The 12,558-nt window shown below is 36.4% G+C and overlaps 1 protein-coding gene across 2 annotated transcripts in view; it reads right to left on the bottom strand.

Annotated features, from left to right (window-relative positions):
* DSC3 (desmocollin 3) overlaps positions 1–12,558 on the bottom strand; it is a 49,262-nt gene that overhangs the window by 36,085 nt on the left and 619 nt on the right. For both annotated transcript variants that reach the window (XM_040479171.1, XM_040479172.1), the window contains exon 2: positions 1,712–1,796. In XM_040479171.1, the coding sequence (XP_040335105.1) occupies positions 1,712–1,796 (85 nt within the window). The remainder of the gene's footprint in view (positions 1–1,711; positions 1,797–12,558) is intronic.

Here is a 12,558-nt window from a genome sequence, read left to right as displayed (position 1 = left end):
TCTCCCCACTCTCTGCTCCTCCCTCAGTCATGCTTTGTCTCTCTCTGTCTCCCAAAAATAATTAAAAGTTAGAAAAAAAATTTTAATTAAAAAATAACTCAATTGTATACAGGCATGAAAGTGTTTTTCAACCTTTATGTGCTTCTAAAAGACTTATAAAAATGATCTATTAAAGAGGAGTGTGTGTGGCAATCACGAAGAAGCCGAGATATAACGCCCCCACACACAGCTGAATCAACACACACAGCTGAATAAACAAACAGAAAAGTTCTCCTCAACACCACAGTCTGAGTCTTTTAAGATACACCTGTCTTCAGCCAGAAGTTGTACACATGAGCCCAAAGAGTAATAGACAGTATGAATTTAGCAAATAGTCAAGTAAGAAAAGTCTATCTTTGTTTTTTTTTTAAGATTTTATTTTTAAGTAATCTCTACACCCAACATGGAGCTCAAACCCCCACCCCAAGATCAAGAGTCGCATGCTTCACCAACTGAGCCAGCCAGGAGCCCCAGAAAAGTCTCTTTGAATTCTTCCCACTGGCACTTTTTTGTTACATGCCTCCCCCCAAGCCATCGGCTCCCCTTCCGCCCTTAGTTCTCTTCGTGTTCCTATTCCGAGCTTTCCAGGGCTCCCCACTGAAACCCCGCATGCAAGTCTCCTCTCCCTGGGAGTTTTCCCAGGTAAAAAAGTAATAAAATATAAATATCAATGTAAGTGGTTTAAAACTTCGGTCAGAAATATCAAATCCATCTCATTCTTCAACTTTCCGGTTTAACAACAACCAAACTGATACATTAATGTTCACTAAAGGAATAACTTCTCATAGGATTCCTATGTCACTCATGTAAAGTGTTTTCACTTTAATCCAAATCTGTCACAGATGGAAATACGTAATCAAAAAGAAGTGAACATCTTTAGTAATGATGACATATTTCTCTCTTCACATTTTTGGCAAAGTAACTTCTGGTCTATCCCCTCAAAGGAACACCCCTGACCTCTCTTTTACATCCTTTTTCTTCTTCCTTTTCTTAGGAATGAAAGTGACATTTGCTTAATAAAAATTAAATGAGGCACTTAACCACAAATGAGACACTTTGCTGAAAAAGTAAATTTGGTATCTTTGGGACAAGCTATAGCTCTAAAAAAAACCCACAAAAACAAAAACAAAAACAAACAAAACAACAACCATGATGCTTTCTTCTAATATTCCTATACCACATGGCAAGTCCACCTGGGCAGAGCTTCCCAGCTGTTGGGAAAGTTTGAGGTTCCCCAAATTCTCCATGTGAAAATGGCTGATGAAGTTCAATTTTGAAAGGAATGGCTCATTTTGTGGTGTGCCTCAAGGCAGCTCTAGCATTGATAAAAATACTGCTCTGATTTTCTCAGCTACTTATCAATATTTCTCCAGTGCTTAGAATCCTAGGGTAATGAAAGGGCTACATTCTACATTTAACTCTTCATGTAATCTCTAAACTGTTAAAACACAAATTACTACAAAAACGTGGATTAGAACATTTGCACTAGAATCAACCACAGAATTCCATGGAATTATAAAAAACAGAATATATATTTCAAACCATCTTGAATTGTATCTAAATATAAATAGATTAAGGCTAAACCCAAAAGGCAAAGGTTGGATAACATGCTCTTTTCAGCATAAGGAAACTAAATTTCTGTTTTAAAACCACTTGTTTTGAAATGTCTCACCTCTGCCAACTATTTTGTCTGCCTCTAGTTTGGACGGTATATTAAATGTCACCTTTTTGCAGGCTTCACAGGCAAAACTGAAGACCTAGAATTAAAAAAAAAAAGTCACATTAATACAGTGTAGAATAAAGAATAAGGTTTCAAGCAAACAAGAAAAATAAGTCCTAGAGATCCACTGTTAACTGTAACTGTATCATAGTTAACTGTATCATATTATGTACTTAAAATTTTTGTTTAAAGAATAGGTTTTATGTTCAGAGCTCTGTCATAAAAAAATAATAGAAATAAAGAGGGTGAGAGGAAACTTTTAGAAATGATGGATATATTTATGCCAAAGGCTGTGGTGATGATGTGACAGATGTATACTTATCTCCAAACTCATCAAATTGTATATGTAAATCTGTACAGCTTTTTGTATGTCAATCTTAACTCAATAAAGTTGTTTACAAAAAAAGAATAAAAGCCCATGATTATCTCAATAGATGCAAGCAACTGACAAAACCCAACTTCTATTTACCATTAAGAGTCCTCAACAAACTAGGACTAAAAAGAAATTTGCTCAACATGAAAAAGGGCATCTATGGAAAACTTAGAACCAATATCATACTTAATAAAAAAGACTGGATGCTTTCCTTTGACATCAGGAACAAGACAATGATGTCCTTTCTCACCACTGCTATTCACCATTATATGGAAACTTCTAGACAGGGTAATTGCACATGTGCACATGCACACATAAATTAAAGGCATCTCGATTGGGAAGGAAGAAGAAAAATAGTCTCTATTTGCAGATGATGTGATCTTGTACATAGAAAATCCCAAAGAATCCACTAAAACAAACTATCAAAAATCATAAATGAGTTCAGTAAGATTGCAAGATACAAGATCAACATACAGAAGTCAATTACATTCCTACACACTAGCAATATAAAACTCTGGAAACAGAAGTAAGCAACCACTTCCTTTCACAACAGGTGTTCCATCTTCATGGATCAGAAGATATATTTCCACAATTCACCAAACAGATTCAATGCAATCCTTATTAAAATCTCAAAATTATTTCTCCAAAAATTAAAAATTAATCCCTGTAGAAACGCAAGGGACCCAAAGACCCAAATAAATTTGAAAGCAACAAAGTCGTAGGACTCACATTTCCCATTTTCAAAATTTACTACAAAGATACAATCATCAAGACAGAGTGGTACTGGCATAAAGGTAAGTGTAGAGACAAATAGGACACAACTGAAATCCCATAACTTAGCCTGTACCTTTGTGGTTAGCCAATTTTTGGCAAAGGTTTCAGTAAGTTCAAGGGAAAGAAGCAGTCTTTTCAACAAATGGTGTTGAGATCATTAAATATCCTCATTAAAAAAATGAATTTGAACCCCCACCTCATACCATGTGTAAAATTAATTCAAAGTGGATCACAGACCTAAAGAACTAAAACTGTTGAAGAAAACTAAAAAACAAATCTTAATGATCTTAGGTTAGGCAATGATGTCTTATAACACCAAAAGCACAAATGATAAAAGAGCAATTAATAGGACTTAATCAAATTTAAAACTTTTGCTTCTCAAAAGATACCATATAGAAAGTGAAATTACAACCTAGAGAATGGGAGAAAATATTTTCTAATCACATAGCAATAAAGGACTTACATCAAAAAATAAAAAAAAAAACTTTTACAACTCAATAATAATAAAAAACAAACAACACAAAAAATGGGCAAAGGATTTGAACAGATTTTATCCAAAGATGTATAAACAGCCAATGAGCAAATGAAAAGATGCCCAACATCCTTAGGCACTACACTCATGCAAACCACAGTGAGATACCCATGAGGATGGCTAAAATAAACAAGACAGAAAATTACAAGTGTTGCCGAGGATGTAGAAAAACCGGAACCCTCATGCATTGCTGGTGGAAACATAAACGGTGTGGCAAATTTGGAACACAGTTTGGCAGTTTTTTAAAAAGTTAATCATATACAACATATAATCCAGCAATTTCACTCCTACCCTTAAGAAATAAAAACCTATGTCCATGGAAAAACTTGTACATGAATATTCACAGCAACATTACTTACAATAACAAAAAAAAGTGGAAACAACCCACATGTCCATTAGGTCATGAATGAATAGACAAAATGTGATACATCTAAATGGAATACCATTCAGCCATAAAAAGGGACAAGGAGCTGGTGTAATGCTATGACACCAATATGGATAAACCTAAAAAAACATTATGCTCAGTGAAAGAAATGACACAAAGGAGCACATACTGTATGATTTCACTTATAAAAACGTCCAAAAGAGGCAAATATACAGAAACAGACTAGATTAGTTGCCTAGGACTGGGGGTAGGACTGGGGAGTGGCTATAAATGAGTATGAGACTTCTTTCTGAGATGATAGAAATGTTCTAAAATTAGATTGTGGTAATGATTGTGCATTCTTTAAGTTTGCTAAATTGTACTGAGCTGCACACAGCAAAGGTGAGTTTTATGGAATATACATTATTATCTTGAAAAAGCAGTTTTGAAAAATGATATAAAAACCATAAAAATCACTCTTTCCACGCCCACCTCTACAAATCGGCAGTGAGCAGTATCCCAAATTTACAAATTCATGTAACTTCAGCAAAACAAAACTGGATAATAACCACAAAAATGTATTTCATTTCTGATACAATCAAATATAAAACAAGTTCCTTCATAAAATTAAAAGATTTTAAAACACGGTGGTAACAAACTGTATACACATATACATATATGCATAATCAAATCTTATGCTAATATGTGCTCTAAATATTACTGCAATGTAAGATCTATCAATGATAGATCTATCTACATTTATCGAGGAAAACAACTCAAAAATAGAGTCAATATGTAATAGTATTGTTTATTTTAAATATAGTAATCAAAAAAGTCATTTTCAGAAAGTCATAATCATATTGCTGTTACAATAAAGTAATAAGTTATTTGTTCTTAAAAACAATTCAACCGTATTATATATGCTCAACTGAATTGTCTCTAAGAATATAGTTGTCACCATGGGTGAAAAATGGTTTTATTTAATAATGCACCCATTGGTCCAAATAAGTTTTAGCTCTATAGTTGGTATTCCTGAATATCAATAGAAAGCCATGTTCAATACATTTTAATCACAACTGTTTAAAAAAAATATTTGAATTTAAATATGAAATGTTTAAATCAAATAGAACATACTAAAATAAATATGCATGTACATTTTCAGATTTTTAAATTAATATTTTGCAATTTTTGCTTCATTTTTTGTAAGTTTATTTATTTTGTTTTAATAACCTCTACACCCAACATGGGGCTTGAACTCACAATCCAAGATCAAGAGTCTCATGCTCTTCTAACTGAGCCAGCCAGGCACTCCTTCATTTCATTTTTTTAATTAAAATGTACAGATGTGGCTATGCTCTATTCCATTTCCTTCCTCTTCTTCAAGGAATAGTTTCTTCTAAGTTGGCATTTATACTTCCCTTGTAGGCTTTTGTACTTTTATTATATACGCATGTGCCTATAAAGTATAAGCTGATACTGTGCACAGCTTGTGTCTTCATGCGTCCTTTTACAACTTGTATTTTTCACTCAACAATACATTTAAGATTTTTCTGTGAATATACCACAGTTTATTTTTCTCATTCTCCTATGATGGTCATTTAGATTATATTCTTGTTTCCTACTTTCTCTATTACAAATGACACTACAGTAAACAGCCTTACAGGTGCAAGATATTAAGGTGCATACCTGCGATAGAGACATATGAGGATCTCCAATTCCAATAATTACTGCCAACTTGTTGTCCAGCGTGAACATAAATTTATTTCATGTCCCCCAGAGTATTAGATACCTCTATTTCTCATATCCTCTACGCCAGTTCATTATACTTGACTTTTCTAACTGTTGCCAATCTTACAGCTGATGCTTTAATGCGCATTTTCTTAATTTCTAGTGAGATTGAACATCACTTCTTGTGTTAATTTGTCATTTACCTCCTGTAAATCGTCCGTTGCTCTCATTTAGTCATTTTTGTATTGCTTGTCTTTTTTAAATCATATTTTACTTGTAGGCTTAGGTGGTTTGCTTTTGTAATCTTTTAGTGGTATCTTTTGATAATCAGTGCTTCACTTTGAAAGTAGTCAAATTTATTAAGTGTTTCCTTTAGTTTTTTAAAGTAGTTTCATTAAAACTTTCCTCCAGTTTATACTTTTGTATATTAACATCTCCCCTCTGCCCTGTCATAAACACACTATCTGATACTTCTTTACAGAAATTTTAAAGTTACTTCCAACTTTTAAATCTTTTACTCATCTGGAATTATTTTGTGTGTGATGCACTGTAGATATCTAATCTTGTCCTTTGCCATATGGATAGCCAACTATCTAGAACCATCATTGAGTAGTTCTTCCCTTCTTAACTAATAATGATACTGCTGCATATATCATATGCATGGACCCCAATTATAGAATCTATTTCAGGACTCTGCATTATTTCATCAGAGTTTATCTCTACACCAACACTATATAGTTTTAATTAACATAGCTTTATTATAAATTGCAGTATTTGTTTTGGTGACCCAATCCTTATTATCTTCCTTTAAATTATGTTTGTTGTTTGTTTGGTTTTTTTTAGCCTTCTACTCTTTCAAAAAATTCTTATGACCAGCTGACCAAGTCCATGAAAACCCTTTCTAGGGTTTGCTTGCTTGCTTTTACTAGTCCTTGCTTACTTTTACTACTTCTCAGTAGTTTGTTGAAGAAGTGTAGGGTTTCACATGTAGCTAATCCTATAGCTGGCAAAATGGCAGATTTCTTTTCCTTAAATCCTTAACCTCTTTTCCTATTGCTGTTACATATTTTATCTCATGTATGTCCTCGTTAGGACCTCCCGTAGCTGCTGAATAGGGACAGCTATAGTGACCATTGTGGATTTGTTTCTAACTTTAAAGATAACACATTTACCATTTCACCATTCATTATGAGTTTCCTTCCTTCCTGCCTTCCTCCCTCCCTCCCTCCTCCTTCCTCCTTTCCTGTCCTTTCCTTTCCTTTCCTATCCTGTCCTCTTTTCCATTTTTTCTTTCTTCCTTTCTCTTTTTTTCAATCATTAAGTATTGTTAGGTATGCTTCAGTATGTTAAAAAAATAAAGTACATTCCCCTACACTCCTAGTCTACTAAGAATATTTTATAGCAATAAAAATAATTCCTTACTTAGTTTGAAACATAATAATTTTTCTCCCTGAATGTATTACTATCTTAAAATACAATAATAGATTTTCTAATGTGAAACCATTTTCCCATTCCTGAGACAAATCTTGCATGGACATGCTAACTTTTTAAATATGTTATTGGAGGGGCGCCTGGGTGGCGCAGTCGGTTAGGCGTCCGACTTCAGCCAGGTCACGATCTCGCGGTCCGTGAGTTCGAGCCCCGCGTCGGGCTCTGGGCTGATGGCTCAGAGCCTGGAGCCTGTTTCCGATTCTGTGTCTCCCTCTCTCTCTGCCCCTCCCCCATTCATGCTCTGTCTCTCTCTGTCCCAAAAATAAATAAACGTTGAAAAAAAAAAATTTAAATATGTTATTGGTTTGGCTTGTTGGTATCTATTTTAGTACTTCAAATATATGTTCACAAGTGAGATCAGGCTACTATTTTTCAATATCATAAATCCTTACTAAATGCGTTAAAGACAGTTCCACTTTTTTCTGTCCTTTGAAATAATTTACATAAGATAGAGATTATCCATTCCATATAATTATGGAAGAATTCACCTACCACAAGCCTGGACTTGATGAATATATGAAGGTATCTGTGTGTGAAGACATTTAGCTTTTAATTCAATATCTTTAATGGTTTTAAGTCTATTTAAGTTTTGTATACCTCTTTGAGCCAATGTTGGTAATTTGTATTTTGTAGGAAATTGCTCATTTTGTCTGTATTTTCAAATTAATTGAAATAATACATTAATATTACTGTTGGTCTAAAACATCTGTCTTCTCCATGACTGTACCTCCTTTTATTCCTAATATTGCTTTATCTGTGTCTTCTCTATTGTTTATTTGCCCAATCATAGTAGCATTTGTGTTTACTTTCAAAGAATAGCTTTTGGTTTTGTTGATTTCTATTGCTGGTTTCTTTTTTTAATGTTCTTTGTAAGACAGAGTATACATACAAAAGAATATATATATATGTATATATACACACACACACACACACACACATACTTACATACACATATAGCGTACATGTGTGTTTTAAGAAACAATAAGATGAACACTAGGGCACTCACCTTCAAAGTTAAGAAATAAAATATTACTATTATTTTCAACGTTTCTATATATCGCTCCTCAGTAGCATTTTCTTCCCTCCCACACCCCCTAAAACTCAGGTCATCACTAATGGATGATTTTTGTGTTAATCATTTACTTTCCTGCCTCTGCTTAATTTTATCCCATGTATATGTGTCTTTTTTTTTTATTTTTTTTAACGTTTATTTATTTTTGAGACAGAAAGAGACAGAGCATGAACGGAGGAGGGTCAGAGAGAGGGAGACACAGAATCTGAAGCAGGCCCTGGGCTCCGAGCTGTCAGCACAGAGCCGGGCGGGGCTTCGAACTCACAAACCGCCAGATCATGACCTGAGCCGAAGTCGACTGCTCAACCGACTGAGCCACCCAGGCGCCTCCATGTATATGTGTCTTTAAAGAAGATACAGTTTTATTTTGCCAATTTTTAGCTTTTACGTATATGCAGCCATATGCTAATTATATGCTACTTGATTTCATTGCTCAAATTATATTTGTGAAATTTATCCATGCTGAACATATAGAGAGGTTCATTCATTTTCATTGCTATATAGGACATCATTAGAAATAATGCACAATTAATTCATTAATATAATTTTTGAAAGGGATAATATTCATATATAAACTTAAGTTATGTCATGCTTCTTAAAACTATAAAATAATTTGATACTATATTTGTGGAGATTGGACATATTATTGAATGTAAAATTAAAAATGTAAAGGCACCATTAGATTTTCAATGATGAATTAATGACCTTTAAAGTTAATTTAAAAATAAATTTTGTATGGAAGAATGCCCAATTACAAAATGCAACATCCAAAAATAATTTTAAGATTAATGAGTTATTGGGGTGCTTGGGTGGCTCAGTCAGTTAAGTGTCGGACACTTGAATTGGTTCAGGTCATGATCTCACGGTTTTGTGAGTTCCAGCCCTGCTTTGGGCTCTACGCACTGACCTCGCAGAGGGATTCTCTCTTTCCTCTCTCTCTGTCCCTCTCCTCTCACACTCTGTCAGTCTCTCTCAAAATAAATAGCTTTAAAAAAAAGATTAACGAATTATGGATTGACTATTTGAGTTCAAAAACATCTCTTTTAATGCAAAATCCTCCAGGTCAACTTTATATATCTCATTTATAAAGCTGAGAGCTGCACAACTTTAAATTAAAATGTAGCAAATGGAGTTTTAAAAAAGATAATATAAAGTATCCTCCATGTAGTCTGGGAAAAATAATTACTTTGTTTCATTTTACAGTATCATCCAAATTTTATTAATTGTATGATAGAAAGCTATCATACTAATAATAAATCTTGATAAGAAAATTAACGCCAAAAGGAGAGTGAAAGTGAGAGGGGTTATCTGAGATTGTTTTACTTTTCCTGTGGACAGTTTTACAGTGAATTCACAGGGAGGCTTTCTAAAATGACATCCTTTTTCAACAGAGGAAAAAGATGCCAAAGAATGGAAATTTATGGAAAGTCCAAAAAGTAAATGGGATCTTCTTAGTTGAGCATAATAGTTATGAAATTTTAAATCTGTTATTTCTCCTCTAGGCATTTACCTTCTGCAAAATGGAAATACTACTTTCAAATTCTCACCAGCTCAAAGGTAAATCGTTAAGACTGACCTCTCTGTAACTAACTCTCGGTACTTAGGTAATGCCATTAAATTTCTTTCTAACCAAACTCTTTGTAAGACAAGAGTTCTAGTTAAATGAAAAGCATGATGAACCACAGGTAACCACAGGCTCCATATATGGAATGGAAACTGCCAAGGGGATTACAATAGGACCAAAAAATGTGCATAGGCTTACATGTATTTAGTGATTCAGCAGGTGTTTCAGAATCTAGCTGTATCTCAATATGAACACCAACAATCTACTTTCAAAAAGGTAGCTGAGGGGTGCCTGGGTGGCCCACCTGGTGAAGTGAAGGACTCCTGCTCAGGTCATGATCTCACTCATGGTCTTGAGATTGAGCCCCGTGTAGGGCTCCCGCTCTGGGCTCTGGGCCTGGAGTCTGCTTAGTAGTCTCACTCTCCCTCTCTCTGCCCCTCCCCTGCTTGCTCTCTTTCGCTAAGAAAAAAAAAAAAAAAAAAAAAAAAAAAGATACCTGATAATGCACCCACTAAATATATACCAAAACTTGACTTTCTTAGGATTATGATTTTAAAATAGACTAGTTCTCATTTACTTCCTTTATTTGCCTAAGGCTTTTTGTCACTAATGCAAAAGCTAATAGAAATTATTGTACTCTTATTTTTAAAAGATTACTACATCAAATGTTATCAACAAGAAGAACAACAAAAAGTCTACTAAAGCAGTCACGTTATTCTTGTTAATTAACGCTATAAAATCGGAAAAGCTAGAATGCCCATTTGTCAGCATAGATTACAGGCAGAATTCATATATTCCAAGGGGAAAAAGTAGTCTATGCTAGAACAAAAAAAAACTATTTTAATTCCTTTTGAAGGAAAATGATAGATTAACTGTGCCCAAGTCCATACTATTTAAAATATACAATAGTAACGATTCCCCAAGTGGATTTGATGCGATGAACAATATTAAACGCATATTTGAAAGGATCCCGTTATTTGTAATGGGACAGAAGAGAGCTGAGCTCATGCAAATTCGTTTTCAATTTTTGTTACAGTCAGAGGGGAAACATTTTAAGAGACTTTCGGTACTACACTTTCAACAGTCCAGTGATGGTCTGATATATTTATTTTCTAGCCCCCAATCCCCAACCCTGATCCTTTTTTCTTTTTCTTGTTTTCTTTTTCTTTGTGTCTGGGGAAGGGAGTGGCGGTGGCCATTAGGAGTTGTATTTTGTGGCAGTTTACAGAGTACTGAGGACAGAGGGCTGTGAAAGATGGAGAAGGGTGCAAATGGGAAGATTCCTCAGCCTATGGGCCAGCTCAGTGGAAAGGCTAACCTGTTAAAAGTCTCTGTTTTGTGTTAAAGACTTGCTTTGAAGCGCTCTCCCTTCAAACGAGGAATTGTTTTTGAGATCCGTTAAGGTATCTATAAAAGGAAAAGTGTTGTGATTTTAATATTATACTGAAAAGTTGACGGTCCGATGAATCAAAAGGAAATACAACAGAAGATGGTCAGTAGAGACCTTAATTTACCCATCAGGGAAGAAATCCAAGGTATCTGTATACTGGGGATTTCGGATGAAATAAATTATTCTATATACACTCTCCAGTATTCAAGTCTCCTCATTTAGTCTAAACTTTAGGAAATTCTTCTTTAAAGCAATCCTAAACGAATATGTCATATACTAGAGCTGATGCTATCTCCATTTAGAGTAACGCACACTCGTTTGCCTTGCCACACCCCAACACCCGCACACCGCCCACCCCGCCCCCGTTCTGGGCACCGCAACAGTTCCTTGAATTCCACACCCTCCCCTGGGGGAATACAGGGGAAATCTTGGCAAGACAGCACCTTTGCAGTTTCCTCTCCCCATTCTCTAGTCCCTTTCGCAGAAAAATCACACAACACTAAACCCACGCTTTTAAACATCAAAACTGGGAAACTCAAATTTATTACAAAAGATCACACTTTGAGACCAGTTCCTATTTGTAAAGAGTCATTTCATCAGCTCATTTTGTTGGAACAGCTGCCTTGCAGGGCGACGCGCTCATTTATACAAGTCATTGTCCATAAATTAACTTAGATCTTAAATACCAACCCAATATTCATAACTCGCTGATTCAAAGAGAAGACAAAGCTTTGATCCACTAGCCCCAAAGGCAGAGGAGCAGCAAGAATCCGTGTAGCCACAGCCAACCTACTCCCCAGCTAGGTAGGTTCTCTCCGAATCCGACCCCAGGCCCATCCTTAGATTCGGGTTTGCTGGGTCGCGCGCGGCTCCTTTCCACAGCACAGCCTGAGCGCGACCCTGGTCTAGTCTGAATCTCCGCACGTAATCGCGCCGACAGAGTTCCGGCTTCTTCGCCGTGTGTCTCCTGAATTCTCAGAGAATTGTCCCTAACTTCCTATCCAGGTGAATCTGGTCCTGGGTGGCAGGTTTCCGGGGCACATAGGGCCCGAAGGTGGACTCTGGGTTTGCGCAGTCCTTCCCGGAGCTGGACACTGGACCACCCAAGCCCACGCCTATCCCCCCACTCCACCCACCCGGACTCTACGCTCTCTGCCCACCCCGACAGTCCCCCCTCCCCCGCATCACCAACCGCGACCCCAACCGCAGCCAGGATCCAGCCTCCCCACGCCCCCCGTGCCTCAGGCACACTTCGCCTCGGGCCAGGAGACTCCGGGGTGAGCTCCGAATAACATTTAGCGGAGGCAGAATCTGGAAGCCGGTTTTCAGAGTTCACTCCACGCCGGGACCCAGAGGCACCGTTCCAGCCCCTCCAGTCACTAACGTCCCCATCCCAGGTAAGCCTGGGGTGGGGCAGCCTCCTGAACCCCATCTCACACCTGTGTTTCGCTCACTCAGGGATCCTGAAACACCTGCCCAAGTACAGTTCGTCGCTCTCCACCCAGACGTGC

Source organism: Herpailurus yagouaroundi, unplaced genomic scaffold (genome assembly GCF_014898765.1).
Source record: "Herpailurus yagouaroundi ecotype Mexico unplaced genomic scaffold, PumYag 142, whole genome shotgun sequence".
In the NCBI taxonomy this organism is placed as follows: domain Eukaryota; kingdom Metazoa; phylum Chordata; class Mammalia; order Carnivora; family Felidae; genus Herpailurus; species Herpailurus yagouaroundi.
This window is presented reverse-complemented; position numbering and strand designations above follow the sequence as displayed.